Source organism: Poecilia reticulata, chromosome 9 (assembly GCF_904066995.2).
Source record: "Poecilia reticulata chromosome 9, P_reticulata-male-v2, whole genome shotgun sequence".
NCBI classification, from domain to species: Eukaryota; Metazoa; Chordata; class Actinopteri; order Cyprinodontiformes; family Poeciliidae; genus Poecilia; species Poecilia reticulata.
This window is the reverse complement of record NC_088838.1, coordinates 9,259,833-9,280,598: the sequence shown is the minus strand read 5'-3', so window position 1 is coordinate 9,280,598 and position 20,766 is coordinate 9,259,833. Positions and strand designations below refer to the sequence as shown.

The 20,766-nt window shown below is 40.7% G+C and overlaps 1 protein-coding gene across 3 annotated transcripts in view; it reads left to right on the top strand.

Moving 5' to 3' along the window:
* Positions 1–623: 623 nt before the first annotated feature.
* Positions 624–20,766, top strand: part of LOC103469684 (leucine-rich repeat transmembrane neuronal protein 4) — a 77,411-nt gene continuing 57,268 nt past the window's right edge. The window contains exons 1-3 of one of the 3 annotated variants that reach the window (XR_014088859.1): positions 626–1,664; positions 4,000–5,589; positions 11,931–12,010. Coding sequence is in view for 2 of the 3 variants with exons in the window: in XM_008417537.3 (XP_008415759.1) it covers positions 1,634–1,664; positions 4,000–5,546 (1,578 nt within the window). In the remaining variant the exon portion in view is untranslated. Of the gene's footprint in view, positions 1,665–3,999; positions 5,590–11,930; positions 12,011–20,766 lie in introns of all 3 variants that reach the window. The other 2 variants (XM_008417536.3, XM_008417537.3) reach the window with 2 other exon arrangements.

Below are 20,766 nucleotides of genomic sequence, written 5' to 3'. Positions count from 1 at the left end.
CTGTTTTGTGACGGTGCTAATGCTAAGCTAAAACTTGCTAGTAGGCTGAACTCGTCAACCCTGAGGCAGCTGTTACTGATTAACAGCACATCTTAGCTGCTGTTGGCTTTAAAAAAGGTTTACACTAAACCTTTTTAATATAGATTTAAAAACGTTATTCCAATTTCCGTAACATGTTGTGTTTGGGCTTGTATAGCCACAGCTCTAACGTTTAAGGGCTTAAATGTATATTGAGAAAAAACAATCTGACTTTATGAATATTAAATATATGCTCGTATTCTGTTTATAAAGTGTTGGTTGCTGGTGGTGTTCAGTAGGCTACATTAATCTGTTTTATTACTAAAAAAAAACCCTGAGCTGACAAATATTGCCTGTGTAAAAACAGAATAGTGTAACTAATTATTTTGACTACTTCATTAAAATTGGGTTACAAATTATTTATAGTAAAACTATTGTATTAACATTTAAAAATTTGTTCTGATTTAACTCATTTGTATTTCAACTTACAATTTGATTATTATTTAAAACACTGAGTTTAAAAATCTGTTCAAATAAAAATATGCATATCTTGTCATACATATATTTTCTTTTAAAAGCCTTAATTAAAGATTTTGTCTTGTCTGCGTAATGTCTGACATTTAAGTATTCTTGTGGGCCTCCATTTAAAATCTAGAAGTTATAAACTATTCCTTGCATCTCCTGAAACATTTGCTTTTATCTATCCATCTATATATAAATGAGGTTGTGATTTGAGATCTTTCTGGAGATGTGTCTGTTCTGAGGCGAAGCTTCCCGACGATCTAAATGCAGAGCCAACAGTGTTCCCATTCCCCGGCTTTAATTAATATGCAGGCTGTGCTCGTGGGAACAATGAGGACCAGTTCGGTGTGGGCTGCGGAGTGTCACTCGGTGGCCAGGAGAGGGCATCTCAAGTCCTGAAAACGGAGCACCAGCCAACCAGCAGCCTCCGTCCTCCTCTTCCACACGCAGGAGCATCATTCCTGTTGCTATATAACTGATTTATTCTCGGTGTCACGGCCAACGCGTCTAATCCACAAAGCCGCCTGCACCTTCCTCTCTCTTCACCTCCCCTTCCTCCCCGCCTCCCCCACGCCTGAAGCAGGATACCGCAACTTGTCGTCTTCGGACCGCGCAGTTCAGTTCCTCTCCAAACTGCTCCGCTCGCTCGCTCGCTCGCTCTCTTCCTACTGTCTTTTACGCAACTTAGAATCAACAATTGGTGACTCTGTGATTGGAGAGCATCCTCCAGCCTCCCACAGCGTGCGCTGGAGAGTGCCAGCATCATCATCATCATCATCATCATCATCATGGCTCTACGAGCTTGAGCGCTTTCCTTCCCATCCTTGGTTGAGGCGGCAGGCGGAAGACAAGAATGCGGGACCGAGCTGATGTGGTGCGGTAAACTACACGGACCAGAGAGGTTGATGTGCACCTTGAGGGAGCCGCGGTCCTCTCCGACAGGTGCGCGGCTGTGAGCGCAGCGGGAGGGGGAGGTTTGACTTCGGCGCAAAGTGCGTGCGTTTCCCGTGCTCGCATGTGCAAACTATTTGGGCAAAACGCCGAGTGCGTCTAACATGTGGAGCCGGAACGCATCCGGAAGACATCCCTGGGCATGAGGAAAGGCAGACGTCGTACAAGTATGGGTATGTTCACTCTTCCCGAGCCTTGCGCTGTGTGTCTGAGTACAGTTTTAATTAAAGGTGTTATTGGTGGTGCCCTTAACATCATGCGGTGTCTGAATGATCACTGCAGGCTGGGGTAATTTCAAGGAGGCTTTTCTCTTTGGGGGGGTGGAATAAACAAACTGTCAGATTATACCTGATGAATGTGGTTATCAATCACCTCTGAGTGTGGAAATAAGTGAAGAACACTGTAATGCATATTCTGGAGCCATTAAGGATCCCAAACTGTGCATTAATGGTGCCTTGGGGAGAGATCCTCCTATGCTCCCAACTCCCCATTTTGTGCTTCACTGATAAAGTTTGATTTAAAGAACCTGTAATCAATGTAAAATCATTCTGAAAAGGATTGATCGGTCTGTGAATCGTGGTTTTCATGCTTGACTATATCTGACAGGGGCCTAGATACCCTAGAATTGCCATGTTGTCCCCCCCCCCTCAAGTATATGATGGTTTCATAAAGTCTGAACTGTGTTTAAATAGCCTCCTTTCAGTAGAACAATATGTACGAGTTTATCTAAGCTAAGAATTTTTTAATTTTGAGTGAATCAAATGCAATTCAAAGTCCTTACAAATTGTGAACTACTCCTTTAAGCTGTTGCTAAATTGGGATCTTGAATCAGATACTAACTTCAGTGTTGTTAGTGGGCCTCTGCCATATTTTCCCACAGTGCTTAAACTGAATACAAGACAGTCAGGCTTAATTTGCAAATAAACAGAACATGTTCAAGGCGCAAATTACAAAATCCTTTATTTATTTTTTCTTATCAAGCTCTTGTGCCGCCCTCCAGCACAATGGCATCCTGAGCGAAGAGCCAGAATGCCCTTGTTAAAGAAAAAAAAAATCTCCACTTGATCCAAGTACAACTGGTGGTACTTTTATTGCGTTTAGCAGTACTCTAAATACATTCTGATAACTATTTTCAGAGAAAATACAATGTGTTGTAGAGCTTAAAAAAAAAGAAAAAAAGCTGCTAAAGCAAACCCCCCGCCACTCCAAAAACCATTTTTTGTTTCAAACAGAAACTAAGGAAAAGAGAAGTACTGCTGAAAATATTTATGAACTTAAAGTTGAGTTTAAACTTAACAGAAAACCAAGGCTGAACAAGCACATGTGGCTACTTACATCATGTGATGGATCCGGGAATAACATTAAATCCAACTTGTTTCAGTGGCATGGCAACAAACATGTGAGGTATGGTAATGGTGTTTTCTATTGATACCCAGAAGATTTCTTTCCCTGGTCAGAAACACAACAGGAACCGCCCTGAAGTCAGAAATCAAACTGAGAAAGCTGCCAGGGATTGAAAATGTAGTGAAATGTCAAATTATTAGTTAGCAGCTTTAACAGTTTCTCTCATATTAAGCCAGTCAAACCTTATGTTAACTAATCCGCATTTGGAAAATTATCTCATTAGGGCTTTTACAAATAATGCACAACTGCCAACGCTTCTTTTGAACACACTGTTCCAGTGGGAAAGAACATCTTGTTGTTAATGAAACAAACATCAAACTGGAAAAGTCCCAGTCCTGTGGTTTTTATTTTATTAGAGCAGTATAATGTAAAATTGCCCTTTTTGAGCTTTTCACCATGTTATAATGTTATTTCCTCGTCAAAAGCACACCTGGAGAGTTGCCTTGATTCTCTCATGCATGTTTGAGTAATCCTTTAGTCTTCCATGGCAACCGCTCAGCTGTGCAAAACGCCTTGGTGGACCTCGGTCCTCCTTCATGATGCAGCTCCTCATCTTTGAGCTTTTGCCTCACAGAGCATCCCTCCTGCATGACTCCCCCACTCAGCTCCTTCAGACTAGCAGCAGCAATTAGCAAACTCCTGTTGGAGCTGTGCGTCTACTGAGCTCTTAGGAGCTATTTCTGATTACAACGCTGATTAAAAAGGGTGTTAAAGGGTTAATAGAGGAGCCATGTTGTGATGGCTTCCTGAAGGTGGAGTTTCAGAAAGAACTGGAGTTTTTAAATAGACAGAGGCCCAATTTAAAGATGTTAAATTACAAAGTAAAATTTCTTATAAGTCATATTTGACATGTACACTATTTTTTTTTACAACTGAACTTAACATAGTTTCTTGATTCTGCTATAAAAGGGCACTATGTGCTTGAAAAATACACAATACTGTCCTTTTAAAGGATCCTTTAGTGCAGTGTTACTTGGAAAAACCTTAGTATTTACTGAGATGCTTCTGATTACACAAACTTTCAGCACCACTATTCCAGAGCATTTGTTGCTTCTGATCTGAATCCTGCTTTTGTTTTATCCTTGTCATTTTCTCTGTCTCTAGGTCTTTCTGTGCTTTTCAGATGGCTAATGTTCACTGTGGCGATACCCACCTGGCTGCTTGCAGCGCCGAGCGGCATCCGGGAGCGCCGCTGCCCCTCGAGCTGCAGATGCGATGGGAAAATAATATACTGTGAATCCAACGCCTTCCGCGACGTGCCGAACAACGTGTCTGTGAGCACGCAGGGCCTCTCCCTCCGTTACAACAGCCTGGTGAACCTCAGAGCCCGGCAATTCGCAGGTCTCAGTCAACTGGTGTGGCTCTACCTCGACCACAATTACATCACTGCGGTGGATGGCCAGGCGTTTCATGGGATCCGGAGGCTCAAGGAGCTGATCCTCAGCTCCAACAAGGTCACGCAGCTGAAGAACAACACGTTTCACGACGTCCCAAATCTACGAAACCTCGACTTGTCCTACAACAAGCTGCAGGTTCTGAAACCCAATCAGTTCTTGGGTTTGCGGAAGCTGCTCAGTTTGCACTTGAGGTCGAACTCCTTAAAGACGATCCCCATGCGGGTTTTCCTCGACTGTCGCAACCTGGAGTTCCTTGACATCGGCTACAACAGGCTCAGGAGCCTGACACGCAACGCTTTTGCGGGACTCTTAAAGCTGGTCGAGCTTCACTTGGAGCACAACCAGTTTTCAAAGATAAACTTTGCTCACTTCCCCCGCCTGACTAACCTGAGGGCGCTCTACCTGCAGTGGAACCGTATCAGGCTGCTAACGCAAGGGCTGCCATGGATGTGGACCTCCTTGCAAAAGCTGGACCTCTCAGGAAACGAGTTGGAGGTGCTGGACGCCAGCACATTTCAGTGCCTGCCCAACCTTCAAACTCTGAATCTGGACTCCAACAAACTCAGCAACGTCTCCCAGCGGACGGCGGAGACTTGGATTTCCCTAACCAGCATCAGTCTGGCCGGGAATTTGTGGCACTGTAACCCCAACATATGCCCGCTGGTGTCCTGGCTCAAAGCCTTCAAGGGCAACAAAGAGACTACTATGATTTGTGCTAGCCCTAAGGAGGCTCAAGGAGAGAAAGTGACAGATGTGGTGGAGACTTATAACATCTGTACAGCAACCCCAACCCCAATCCCCTCGACGACTTTGCCCCTCACTTCCCCTTTCCAGCCCGATTTCCCGCCTCTTCCCACGCAGCTGGTGGCAGATAAAAAGCTGACCTGGAATACGACGGCCTCGCCAACTCCTTCCGAGGCCCCCACCACCGCGCCGTTGCCCGACACCGACTATGTGTCCTTCCACAAGATCATAGCCGGCAGCGTGGCACTTTTCTTATCTGTGGCTATAATTCTGCTGGTTATCTATGTGTCATGGAAGCACTATCCCAGCAGTCTCAAACAGCTCCAGCAGCGCTCGGCAGTCAAAAAGCGCCAGAAACAGGCACGACAGACTGAGCGCTCCTTTAATTCCCCCCTGCAAGAGTACTATGTGGACTACAAGCCCTCCCATTCAGAGACTATGGATATGCTGGTTAATGGGACGGGACCTTACACGTACACCATCTCAGGCTCCAGGGAATGCGAGGTATGACCGTTGCCCTCCAAAAATCCATTTCCAGTGCGAGGCATGCGAGGTAAATTTTCTTAACACTCTGTTGGATATATATATATAAAAAAAACAAGCTGTTTTCTTCTCTGCTCTTGTCTGCTTTGGGATGAGGAAACAAAGGTCAGTGCACAGTGACTTGATTTCCAATATGCTGATTGTCTCAGTTCCATATGACCAACCTGCTGTTCGGCCCCAATCATGTAATGATAAATGCTCAAATGTGAGTCTTATTTTGGAGTGAACTGCAATGCATTACGCATAAAGCAGGTCTATTTTTCATTACTTACACGAAAATACTCCCTGTTTGATTAATCTGTGCATTAGCGGCCAGCCTTTTAGAATAAAAACAATGTATTAGCTCGAGTCACTGTGCAGGTGTTTCTCTCCTATCCCATGTGTTTGCTACAAGAGCCGCGGTAGCAAACGCACGCGAGCTGTGTGAGTTTTGATATTTGTTTTCTGTTGTATAAAGTGTGTAAATCTTTGCAAACCTACCTGCCGATGATCACATATCTCACCCCCTTCTCTCTGCCTCCAGCGATTGTGTGTTTAGCATTTTCCTCATTGGTTCCATTTACAAAGTTCAAACAGTCGTTGTGCGCTGGAGAACACCATAACGGCCTGTAGCCAAATAAAAGATAAATTATGCATTTGGGCTTGGCTGTGGCGTGCTGCTGCAGTGGGAAACTGCATTATGCTGCTTTTGTTTAAGTTCATAAACATGAGACACACACACACAGCTGGTGCCTCTTCTTTTCCCCCCACACTTTTTGAAATTAAATCAGACTAAACTATTTTGTTCTAGGTCAGTTAGGAATTACTTCTGTTTGCTAAAAGCCAAAAACAGTTAGAGAAAGTTTATTAAAATACTTCCTTTAAAGTCAGCTAATTGCATATGTTAAGCTTACTATGAATTTTTGATAGTCTGGGAAACCTCAGATGATGATGTCATGGCATTCTGGCAGTCTGGTTTATCTTGGAGTACAATTTCCAGATGCCTGAAGGTAATATATTCATCTGTTCAAACAATTATTAGCACATGTAAGCACCAGGGATTGTCAAGCCATCTCTTCAGGAAGGATATGGGTTCTGTCTGGCAAGAGATAAATGTATCTTAATACAAAATGAATGGATTTATGCAAGAACAAAGCAAAAGATCTTGTGAAAATGCTGGCTCAAGCTAGAGGTGTGCGATCCTACATATTTTGGTATCGATCAGATTCCAAGTAAATACAGGGCCAGTATTGCTGATACCAATACCAATACTTTTTGTTATTTATATTTGATATACAATCAAACTTCTGACCTTTAGGTGTTTTGTGATTTGTTCTATGAACTCTTTTGTTACACAGATTTGTGACAAAGTGTACAGATGTCTACAAAATGCTTAAATATTATTTCTACATGATAAACTGAAACAACAGAAGAAACAAAACAAATTCGTATGCATTTCTTTTCTTAAAAAGTGCAAAAAAATTGTATTTCAGAGCAAATCAAAACAACTTTTTTTTTCTGTGATACGTTCGAGAAACTGCAACAAAAGAATAAAATAACATTTCAAGAGGGAATCTGAAACTAAAGTGTCGATCTTATCGAGCCTTTGAATTTGAAGAAAAGCAATGACAGCAAAAGTCGTCTCTGGTATGTCTTGAACAGATATGGTTTTGGTAATCCTGACTTGATACAGGAAAGGTTTTAGTCTGATTTAATGTCAGACAGAGAGAAAAAAAGGTTGTGTCTTTCTGTACATTGTGTGTATATGTCTGGTTTCAAGTGAATGTGAAGCCTCTGGTCATTTTTGAACATCAAGTTCTCATTCGTTGTAAAAAAAAAAAAAAAGAAAAAAGAAAAGCATCAATTTGCTAATGCTTAATTGGACACTTTTATGGCCTTGTAACCCCAGTGTTCCTGATCTGTCTCCTGTTTCCTGCCTCGTGCTCTCTGGTTCAGTCTGATTAACAGGACATGTTGTGGAGGGAAAGCCGTAATGTCACTGGACCCTTCTGTTTTACAAAACAGACATGCTGCCGCACATAAAAAAGCCATCTCTCTTTTCAACTGTATCTATCTGTGCAGCTCAAAAGACAAACTTTAATCTCCCTTCTTTGCCACACAGCTCATCCCCTATATTCTACACGCAGCCTATAAACAATTGTAGAATATTCAGAGGTCTCTGCTTTGGATCTTGAGTTTTCAACTAAAGTCACCAGAGAGATGTTGGCACACGTACAAAAAAAAATAAAAGAAAAGAGAAAAACATTTGCTTGTTTCCTATTAGGTTCTACAAGAAGCACGCTCAGGTAAATCAGCTCTTGTCAGATTGTCTGTGGCAGAACGTTTCTCAAGCAAAGGGAAGGCTTGAGGTGAGATGCTCACCTTATCAATCTAGTGGCTTTCATGTGAGAATGTGGCGTGGGAGCATTAAACGGCAGACCTAATGGGGCTATTGCTAGCTAGAATAACTAATAGCCCATCAGAGGTAAGGAGCCGAGTCGTCCCTCAGCTTTGTTATTCCGTGCCCTCTGCAGCTCAGGGGAGCGGCTTGGGCTGTTAAAAAATGTAATGGGATTTTTTTTTTTTTGCATTTCATGCCAATCTCCAAGATTCAAAAAGGAGAACTTTTAAACCGTTTTCATTTTTTATTTATTTATTTTTGTTCATATTGAAGTGAAGTTGGAACATTTTGTGCTGCCATTAGAAATGTACATACATTCATCAGGACCGTTAATGTTTAATGGGAACTTGTTCTTTTTTTTTGTACACAGTGGAAGGATTACACAACTGAAAAAGTTTTGAAAAGAATACGGTGCACATGTTTGAGTTTCTCTATCCTGTGCACTATTAAAAATGTATGCATACGATCATATACATACATGCTTCCTAACTAGCATTTGGTTATAAGTTGGACAGCAAACCACATGTGTTCTGTAGTCATTAACAAACTTCTTTAATGATTCTCTTTGGATATTTGACAACTACTCCCAGCAGAAACACAAGAGATTGGTTAAACATATAAATTCACTGGTATTTATATAGCGCTTAAGCATGGTCCATAAATTTTCCATAGAGTTGAGGCTTAGCTGTCTTCTTGGTTTGGTGTATTTGTTGAAAATAGTTTAAATCATGCCAATAGAAATTATTGAGTTTGTTTTGATTTATCATGCGATTAATTGATTTATTGATTATTGTGACAGGCCTATAGCACTAGGTACATTTTTAATGAGGGAATAACATCATAACATGATGTAGAGCTCAAAAACGTTGATTTTACATAATGCTGTCCCTTTAAGTCTGACTTGAGCCAATCTTAGCTCAGATCTTGAACATTTAAACTAATTTCTTGTCAAATATTGTTGTTAGTTTGGGTCAGATGGCCAGATTTGGGTATTCTAACAAGAAGATGATCCAAAACACATCAAAACTGATATTGAAATTAATAAAACGGGCTGAAATGAAGTTAATATCCTCAGCCCTACTGAAAACGTTTGAACTAGGTCTAAGACACCAACATTACGATGTGAGCGCCGCCATTTCTGAGAAGAAATGGATTCTGTTGGTGCGTACAAAAGACATTTGGGTGGAGGAGCAACTTGGTAAAGGACACTAAATGGAAAAAAAAATTGCATTTATTTAGGTTTATTTGTTTAAATTTCATCCTGTGGGATTTTTTAAATTTGCCCTGCGACAGACTGGCGACCTGTCCAGGGTGACCCCGCCTTTCACCCGGAACGTTAGCTGGAGATGGGCACCAGCAACCCTCCCGACCCCACTAAGGGACAAGGGTGCAAGAAAATGGATGGATGGATGGATGTATGGATGGATTTTTGAAATGTCGATTTTAAAAATCCATGCAATTGAATGTCAATCAATATGCCATGGAAAAAAGAACAGGTAAAGTAATTCATTTTAAACTCCAAATTTCCATGGCGTTCTTCCCCATGATGAGTGCAGCACTGCGGCCATACCTCACACCATCATGTCTGAAATCCATTTAAATAAGCATTTATTTTCAGTTGTATTCATTAGCTCTGTTTCATAACAGTTGGCATAATCCAACTCCTCAAAATAAGGGAGACTTCACCTCCAGAATTTACAAAAAAATTTAATAAACATGTTATGCCCACCAAAAAAAAAGTGTTGGATTAATTTCTGCACCCAGCATGCCTTTAATTACTTCTTTTCCTTCAGAGTCCTGAGAGTCGCCGCATAAGCAGCGCTGCGCGCTGTCTCTTTTGACATGCGAGAAAGCCTTTTCTGATCGCAATGACTGGTAAACACAGTCTGCAGAAAGATGAAAGTGGGAGAGACGCTGCATTGAAAAGAGCGGCTCCGGGGCCAAAAGCCACACTCAGGAGGGCGTTCAGTAAACGCTGGAATCCAACGCGCCCCCTCAACATGCACACACACACACGCACACACACACACACATGCACACGCACACATCTTTTTAGCTTTCCAAGATAGAAAGCACTTAAGCTATTAGCTGCATTTTCAATTAGGAGAGAGAGCTTTGTAATTGAAGCCCGTTATCTTGTGCACATGCCCAGACCAACAGACGTGGAGTTAATTTGTTTCTATAGATTTCCTCCAGCACAGCTCAGCAGGTCGGTTTCGATGCCGGAGACTGAAACTCTCGGGATGTGAATTTTGATGAACACTTTGAACTCTTCTTTTGCGAGGTCTTCCTAGAGCGCGTTATTTGAAGGGGGGGATAGAAGAAAAAGAAAGAAAAAAACATATATTCTCGCCACTACTGTGCTCATAAAGGGGCAGCCTGGGTGGTTTCTGTCCACCCACAAGCCGCTTCCTGTGAAGTAACTTCAGAAAATGTAAAAAGGTGAAAATCCCAGCGTCGAAGCCACAGGCGAAAGCTTTGTGCCCGGACAAAATGTGCAGGCATTAATAAGGTGAGGAGTTCCTGCTCACAGATAATTAAAGTGGGCCGTGTGAACACGGATGATGTGAGGAGAAAGTCATGCCGCCGCTGCGTGCACATAGCTGCACAAATCCTGTCTAAAATAATTACATTCAAACTCGACCAATTTTCAGGCTGGAATTGTGCGAAAAGCGTTAGTGTGTGTGTGTGTGTGTGTGTGTATGTGTGTGCGTGTTTTCTTTCTCTCTCCATGTTCGGATGAGTTTAGGCCAGGATGAGGCATGTTCATAAAGTTTCCACTTTCCCTTTCGATTTGCGTGCAGGATGCTGCAATCTGTCCCTCCGGCAGGTCTTATTAAACAGAAAAAAACTTCACCGCGTCGCCTTGGACGGACCCTGAAAACACGGCGGGGGCTCTTTTTTTATTTACCAAACATTTGTCTAATTTGGAAGCACTAGGAAATGAGCCCTGATTTTAAAGTGTCAGGAATAAGAAAGATGATGGATGATCAAACCACGCTGTCTTCGCCTGCCAAAATGACAGCTTGCACTTCAGCTGTGCGTAAATTCACAGAAGGGAGGCTGCCATCAAGCGCGGGGAGTTTTGACAGGTTGCAATATTTGTTGCCAAATTAATGCTCGCCACTTAAGTGGAAGAGCTTGTAAGAAAGGGACGTTTTTAGGTTTTTTTTTTCTTAACTTCACTTTGGACATGTCATATGGGACAGCGTTCATTGATGAAATGCTGACATGATTATTAAAATGTGCCATTCAGTAACATGAAGTGAGTGATGAACATAATAAGCTCCCAGACTGACAAATGAGGCATCTTTGTTCTTGTACCTGAAAAAAGCTCTAACCCCTGCTATTAATTCCCATTTTGATCACTTGTCTTCTTGTTTAGAGGGATTGAAAATTGCCATTAGTGCGAGACTGGCTGTTGGTGACCCATGGTGACACAGAAGAAGACTGGTCACCTGATGGCTCTGTGTAGAAGGAGCTCTGGTCAACTCTCCGCTAACCCAGATGCATGAAAATGTACAGAGAGCTGACATGTTTAAAGAATGAACTTTGATATTTTTGCGACCTTTGAACTTTGAATCGCTCTGTGCATTAATGCATAGTAAGGTTGTTATTGGTGTTTGAACTATTAAAATCGTCAGTGAAAAGTGATACATTATATGTACAAAAATATACCGGCCATTCTGTAAATTTATGTTAGATTTTCACTTTGCCACCTTATCTGTTAAAGTGTCATACAGGACAAAACTCTTCTGGTCTGGCTAATTTCAACCCCTTTAAACTCATTGGATAAACAATATGACTCGGCTATCATGATGCTCTAAAGTCAGTTTTTGATTGGCTGAGTGATTCTGGTGCAAGTGAACCTACAGAACCGGGCCAGTCTTTGTCGCTGTGGTTGTGATAAGCGTTTGTATGGTTTGTCTTTTGAATAAGGCTCTCTTAGACTTTTGTTTTTCTCATTTCAGGTTTAAACTTAAGCCATCAGTAGGTTTTTCCAGCTGTGTCTCTAAGCCAGACGTAAGACCATAAGTGGTCGAATCTGTAGGTACGTCTTCAACCCTTACACTCATCTTGGTGATCCTGTTTGCTTTTTACTTTGTCTTGTAAGCTAAGTTTATGATTAACTTTATATAAAATAAAATAGAGTGTTTCTGAGTCTTGCTCCATGGGAACTGCGTGTTTCAGATGTTTCCTTCTTTAACACTTGGTATAACTGTTAATGGAGGGTCATTAACAGACTTCTGCTGAACTTGACAACCTGCTGAGGATGTAATTCATTCAGTGGCAGCGGGTTTGCTGGAGCAGAAACGCAACTCAAACATCCAGGACAGCGGATCTCCGGGGCTGGGATTCAGTGACACGCTTTTTACGTCGAGCCCTGCGTCCAACCCGTAAAACCACCGCCGCCACGAATGACATTTCAGTTCGGCTTTACAAGTTCCGACGCTTTTCTCTCGCCAGAGTACATAACGGAGCGGGTCTGAGCTGATAAAGTGCTGGCACGTACGTCCAAGTCACCTTCAGTTGTTTTGCTGCGCTCGGAGCCATCAGCTTAACAAGCACATGAAGACGTTTTATTCCTCTCAGTCTCTATCAGACCACTGAGTGGCAGCCCAATTTACAACGAGATTTTGGGGATAGCGCTGCGGCCGAAGCCGCGAGGCTTCGGCGCCCCAGCGGCACACACAATCTTCGAAAAGTGTTCAGTTAAAATTGTTCACATTTTTAAACTGATTTATGTAGATTTTTTGCAAATGGGTGAACACAAAGTAGGGCATAGTCATGAAGGAGAAAGAAAATAATGAATGGGCAACAAAAGAACAGCTATACATGATATGCATTTGGATGTAGATCTTAAGTTTGATTGCTCTGGTCCAAACCCTTCTAGTAGCTGTTGGATGTATATTTAGGACCTTAGTGCTATTCTCAAGTCCCCTCTTCAAGGATTGCCTTGTATTTAGATCCATTTACCTTTCAATCAACTTACAACGTCCCTGTGTTTGTTGCAAGAATTCTGCAATTGCCTTGTTTCATCATTGGAATGTGTATTGAAATATGAGTGTTCGAAGGTCAAGGCTTCTTCCAAAAAGCTTTTTATGCAGAATAAACACAGACAAAAAACTATACCAAAAAAAACCCCATACATTTTCATTTAGTTACAGTAGAACAGCAGGTTGAATTCTAGTCCAAAGGTTCAAATCACAAAGTCCATCAGAGGCATTAAAAATAATTTACTCTTTTGTGGCTTAAGATCAACATTACCCATTTCTTTTTTAACATGAGTCATGATTTAAATGCATGTAGATTCTTTTGTATTTCTCATAACATGCCACAAACATTTCCGACTTAACCCTCTATGGCGTGGCGTTGCCCTCAGGCATCAAACCATATATCTGTACCTCACGTTGCTCCTTTATTTTATTCTTGGGGGTTGATGATTTAAAATAACTCCAGACATATTTTTGTCCAAATAAAAGAGGTATTGAGGTTCATGTGACCTTTTACTTAGAAGAGGAGCAGTCTTTTTTAGAAGCAGAGGTGCATGTTACACCTTGCCTCCTACTTGTAAGTTATACATCACTTTTCTTCATGTTTAAATTTGGGTCACTCTAACTAAAAATATTTTCATATCTGTGAGTATGTAAAGAAGCAATGTAGATCATTTCAAGACAATTTTTTAAAATAATTAAAATAATTTATATGCTAAAACTGTGTTTTTTTTGTTAGTTGCCTCAGGGCAACATTGCGCAGTTAGGGCCCTTTGGCTCAGGCAATATTATTCTAATGCAATGACATTCAGTTGATTACAAAATAATTATCACAGCCAATTTTTGTACTTTATTATTGTCTAACAGCAACAATAGATGGATGCAAGGTCATTTCATGGACAAAATGTGCATGGTTCATACGTTGGGGTCATTCCTGATGAAAACACGAGGATCCACTGTACAACCATTATTTCATTGTTTGTTTATCCTTAAAACTGACTTCAGTCCCAAAGAGTGATGAGCTGGTCATCAATGAACAAATGGCCCCACTGAAGCATCACCTGCCAAAACCAAATATATGGGTCTACAGGATACTTTGTATGGCTGGTGCAGATGGTGTTCCTTACAACCTATACAGGGCGAGCCGTGCAACCACCATATCTACCAGATGTGGGAGCTGGTGGAAATGTTGTCCTTTGCTTGGCTCAAATTCTAACAAAGAATCAGAACTACAAACTCTTATAAAAAGAACCTGCAGCCCTAACTCCTGTCACTAATGTGAATCTGGTCGCTACAACCCATAGATAATCAGGTAAACAGATGGTGATTCCCAGGTACGTCAATAATCACGTGCCAAAAATGTGATATACACTCTTTTTCACATCAGCAAGCAATTCCTTCCTGATGTTTAACATATAATAGGGAAAAAGACTGATTTCAACATCCTTAGTGATTCTAACTCCGCCAAACATTACACACGTACAAACACACACAAATGCTTGTTTTAGTAATTTGTGCAAATGCACCATTCATTAATGAAAGTTAGTTGTTTATTTTATATTTGGTGAGTTGGAACCATGTCTGATTTATTTTTGACAAAAAAAAGTTTTTTTTATGAATATAGTTTTTGTTTGATTTGTATTTAGTTCTCATAATCACTGTAGAAAACTTGGCGTTTTAGACCCCTTGTAGCGCAATGTTGCCCTGAGGAAACAAACCCAAATCCGGTTCCGGGAGGTGTCAGGGTCCAATTTTGTAATTAAGGACCAACAAGTTCCCAAAGAATTCAGGAAAATATCCCCCCCCCCAAAAAATAAAAAGTCATGCCATAGAGGGGATCAACATTACCCATTTCTTTTTTAACACGAGTCATGATTTAAATGCATGTAGATTGTTTTGTATTTCTCATAACATGCCACAAACATTTCCGACTTAATATGACATATCAGTACAGTTATGGTCATTGATCATCACCCGTCTCTTTTCATTTCTTAAACAACCCAATATGTCTATATTAAATCAGAGTATTTAGACATAGTCATACTGATAAGTTTCTCCAAAAACAATGAGCGGAGCTCTGTAGTCCGCCAGGTTTCTAAATAGGAGCAGGTTTTTCCCACTTCAGCAATTTGACTGTGTTGTATTTTTGCCTGTAGAAATCAATAGACGGTGGTTTTCTGGCTAACTTTGCTTAATCTTCTGATTGACGGTGGTTGTTTACACAAATTTATATTCTATTCAATCCAAGCAGTCTTTTATTATTCCCAGAGTAATTATATGTAGCAATAAGTTTCACCATTTAACTTCTTCTGCAAAGACTGACTCCAGATGCTGATTTTAGATTATAAACTGTAGCGTTTTGACAGCAGATCTAAAGAAGCTTCTGATGTGAAGAAGATAATCATGTTTTGTTGTTCTTCCCCAAGCATGCAGTTGAAAGAGGGGAATTAGTACACAATTTACAGGACGACAAATCTCAGCTGAATATACAAGACCTGTAGGTTTCTAGTTCTGAATCTTATTGTTTTTGTTGAGCTGCCTTAAGAAGACAAAATGAATGTAACATTTTCATTATTTTCATGTAATTATTTAGTTTAGTTTAGTTTATAAACCTGTTTTGTACATATTTAGCATCCCCTTTCACACTCCATTCATGTATGTGGTGGTAATGCTACAAAACATTGCTTGCTAACCGCCATTAAAAGAGGAAGATACTCAGACTAAGAGTCTCTTTGCAAAGAAAGTCCACATCTAGGACTTTCTTTGCATTGGTTTTATCCACTTTCCATTTTCGATGACAGTTTTAACCATAGCTCCATCTATCATTCTCCTGTCCCTTTCCGGTTGTTTCTACTTTATATACAACTAAAGGAATCTAGAAAGTATTTGAACCCTTAGAAAACTCTTACGTCTTCAAATACTGAAGATGATAATCAATGGCTCTGCATCGGTATTGGTTGCAACACATAAATGTAGAAATAGCTTCCGTCATGCATGGTGTAAAGCAGCTGAAACTAGAACAGATAGCTCGGCTTGGCCTGATTGTTCAACACGAATTCAATTTAACAGCCCCTCAAACAAAGCCTGGTGTCTACTGCTAGTCTCCTGGGTGCCTTCGAGAATCCTCATTAGAGCCTGTTACATAAAACCCCAACAGAAAGATTCAACTTTGTGGTTTTCACATTGCAAAATGTGAAAATAATTTGTCACTTATACGGACAATTCTTGGACATCTAACGGTTTAAATCCAGTTGGTTGTCATTCACAGCAAATTGCGTCCGCCGTTTGAATGCATAAGCAAAACGACAGTAACTTACGTGCGGGTATTCTACAAATCGAATACTTTAAGACCGCATCATATTAGTTTCCAAACGTTGCTGGGTTATGGAAAGTATGCGCCGCCCCTAACCCGTACCGTATATGTTTCAGCGCGCTTCAGAAAATGCAGCGATTTCACACTGCGTTAAAAGGCTCCAGTGGGATTCATTTGCACAAATGCACATAATCAGACTGCAGACCTATCTTTAGTTAAGCACCTCTCTGGCTGCTGTGTGCGTGGGGTGAGATCTCCTCCAAAAACATATTCAGCAGTGTGTATGATTCAGACTTTTGACAGATGTATCTCTCGGGGAATGTGATGTCGGTTCTAGTGAGGAGGTGGGAACCATAAAATAAAAAAATAAAAAACTTAACAGCAAAAGAGGCAACAGGGTATCTTTTTAATAATGGCCTGTAGTCTTGCATTGCCTGTTAAAAGGAATGTGACAATTCCTTTGTTTTCGCAGTGAGCATTCTTGGCATCTCTTCCTCAGCCCGGCTGATGTTTCCGTGATTTCATTATTCTCATTATGATGTGCTAATAGCACACGTTGCGGCCAGCTAATAGCTTAATCTGGCACAGGCGGAAAATATGATGTTGTTCCTCCAAGCTCCAGCAAAGACAATATTGAATTTCACTCGAGGTTACAAGTGCTTATTTACAGAGCACATGTGATGAAGTGCTGTTTGGGTCTCTGATCACTGATCATTAGCTTGCAGATTGTTGAAGAGCCAGCCGAGGAGGGGGCATCGCGGCAGGAGCGCCGCGCTGCTGAGGGGAAAATCGGTAAAAGTCAAGGCTTCGTTGACCTCCAGACATCAGCTTTAAATTGAGGTCGGCATTGATTTACAGCATAATTAGTTTTGATATAGACGTGATGTTGTGCAGTGATTTTGGAAGATGTTCTGGAACAAAGAAGAAGTTATAAAATACTTTTTATTTTGTCTCACTTATTGTGTCCTATATGCTTACTATATTACGGGTGGGGAAAAAGACCCCAAAGACAAGTAAGGCTAATGGATCTTTATTATCACCACTGAGACTCCAGCATCCTGTAAACCAGCAAGGAGAGAATATTTAATGGTGTTTGAAAACTATCCTCCGCTTTTACCTCAGGACTGTTTTATCAGCTGATTTTTGGATTGACTAAAAGCAGTTTATTTGAAGTACGTGTCGATAGCAATGAGCGGAAAGTTTACTTTTTAGCGTTTCGGACGTATTAGCTTACAGTGTGATCTGAAAAGTTGGGAGTGAAAAGAAATGAAAGATGGAGGAGGTGTTCTGTTTGTGCGAAGATAAATCGAAGCCGCACAACGGTTCTTAAATGAAGGACATGATTGGTGTTGAATCACAGAGTTAACACAGCGACTCCAAACTGAAATAAATGACATGATCTAAGGTAATGAGAGAGACATAGTAACCTTCTTTCAGGCAGCTGACTGGCAATGTGCAGCGGCAGCTGGAATTACTTTATGCTTCGTACAGCTGAGAAAAAATGCAGTGACTTTTGCACTTTGCTCTGTGTCTCATTAAAACGGCTTTAAACAGCATTAACTTTAACTTTTTAAAAGCTTTTGTGTACTTTGTGTACCCTTTAAGCCTAATTAAATCAGTTACCACTCCAGTCACTGATTGGAAAAAAAAAATTTGTTTACAGGAAACAGCCTGAAGTTTATAAAATATAGTCAGTAGCTGCACTAAATTTGGAGCAAAGTAATTTGGTTTAAATGATTTGGTCTTATTTATTATTAATTTAGAGATAGATAGATAGATAGATAGATAGATAGATAGATAGATAGATAGATAGATAGATAGATAGATAGATAGATAGATAGATAGATAGATAGATAGATAGATAGATAGATAGATAGATAGATAGATAGATAGATAGATAGATAGATAGATAGATAGATAGATAGATAGATAGATAGATAGATAGATAGATAGATAGATAGATAGATAGATAGATAGATAGATAGATAGATTGATTGATTGATTGATTCCCTGCTTCCTGATTGATCTGAACCATTTTTCCCATGGTGCAATTCTTGTAGAGAGTAAAACTCAGCGGATCGTAACCCTGTGTTTGAATTTATTTTGGGTCTTTTTCCAAATTCACACAGGATGAATTTTACACACATAAGTCCAAACAGATTTATTCATTTGCCTAAATCTTTTAATACTTGAGGCTGATGCTTCTAGAACATCTCTGGTCTCTCTTTTTTTTTTTACTGCATAAAATTTATTATTATTTTTTTTGACATTTGACAGATACAGAGAACACTAAGGAAGTCAAAGGAACTCAAAAGGAAAATTGTAGATTTACACAAGTTGGGAAAGTCTTTCAGAGTCACTTCTAAACAATCGTAGAGCCTACGATCAACAGTTCAAACAACTGAGCATAAGGAAACGTTGTTTAGATGGGTCAGAGTGAAACAAGTTTTACATCACTATGAACACAGAGAGAGAGAGAGAGAGAGAGTTTCAGCCCCTGCTTCAAATGTGATGCATTCAGGTTCAGCTGAAACTTTTTGCTGCCCTCATGGTGAAGCCAAACGCTTTCTGGAGGAAAAGAAAAAGGTCCCACATGACAAACAGAAAGAGAGAGTTTCAAACAGGTGAGATGTTAGACAGCAGTGACAAGGAGTCTGGGAGATTCTTTAAAACCTAAGAACATTGCATGGTATTGGCAGCATCATACTAGGAGCTGTTTAGTTTCCATTTGTACTGCTGGGTTACGTAAAGTGGGTGGAAGAAAAATGGCTACTTTCACATTCTTTAACTCATGCCAGCTACATGATGGAAACTTGGTTGTTTGAACAGGACAATAATCCCAAACAGACTGGAATCAGATGAACAAAAGTAACAACCTTAACCATGTTAAAAATAAGTCGCACTACTTTTGAAAGCTGGTGAAAATCCAGAATAAGTTCAAAGTTGAGCATATATCCTGGGACTCACTGCGGTTTCTGACAATAACTGTACATATGCCTGAACAGCAGACTCCCACACTAACAACCAGAGCTCTTTAATATGCTAAATCCTAATTTTTAGGTGATTAAATATAAGTGGCCAAATCATTCAGTTGTTTCTTTATGGACAGAAATGAGATGGCCTTCATTATTCTTTCATTTGTGCATTTATTTCAAGTGAAAATGGTTATCCTCAGGCAGGGGAAACAAATATTGCAAAGAGGAAGCTGAAGAGCTAATGGATAATGAGGTGAAGAACATTCTTAAAGGGGCAGGCAGTATCATGTGAAGTTGATGTTTGTGAGCTTTACATCATGTTGTAATGTAATTTCTTCATCAAAAACACACCTGGAGTGTTGCCTCGATTCTTTCATGCATGTTTGAGAAATCCTTTAATCTCCATGGCAACCATTTAGCCGTTGAAAACGCCTTGTTGGAGCTAGCGCCGCCTTCACAGACAACGCTTTTCCTCAGAGCTGCATTTTCCAGGCTTTTGCCTCACAGAGCAGCCCTCCCCCACTTAACTCCTTCAGACTACCCAGGAGCAATTAGCAAACACCTGGTGGAGCCATGCATCTGCTGAGCTCATTATACGAGCTATTTCTGAGTGCAGCATCGGTAGAAATGCTGTTGAAGGGTTAATAGAGGAGCCATGTTGTGACGACTTCCTGAAGGTGGAGTTTCAGAAAGAGTAGGTGTTTTTAAAGAGACAAAGGCTCAATTTTAAGGCATTACATGAGAAAGTCAAATTTCTTTTAAGTTATATTTTACACATGCAGCATTTTTATAACAACTGAAGGTAACATAGTTACTTGGATGTGCTGTAAAAGGGCACTATGTGCCTAGAAAACACGTAATGCTGCCCCTTTAAGCATAGCGAGGCTCGATCTGACTCTGATGACATGGACACACATGGTTTCCAATGAGTTCTGGGTCCCAAACATTGATTATTGATTGTGACGGAAGACAAATAAAAAACTCTTATGTGTATGGGGATGTTCTGTCCGCTAGAATTCGTCCAAGTGTACCAAAGCTAATTGATTGCTGAAAGCAAAGTAGATCTTTATAAAGGATTGTGAACGTTTCAGTGGCCAGGTTAATTTGGTCAATAACATTTCAGGCTCCAGATAATAAATATCTGACATTCCCTGACTCGTCTCTGCATGAGAGCAAATAGACGTTAATACTGTAAATATCGCTCGTGTAAAAGTGGAACCCGAACACGCGCCGGTCCGTCTGAGATCCAGCTGTCTGGGTAATGGGGTCCAGAGGAATTATTCATCAGGCCTTCCTTCCTTCCTCTCTGCTTTCAGAGAATCCCATGGGATTCACTGGCTAGAAAGGATATATAAGCCCTCAGGGGGGTTGTTTGTCTCACTTGCCAGGGAAATCTCAAAAGATTGAGCCACACATGGAAGGAAGCTCGTTTTAATGGCTTGTGTCCAGACTCTTGTCCAGTCGGTCATGGTCCGTATCTCATGACCTGAGGTGACGGTGGGAACGTTGACGCTTCGGGGCAGCT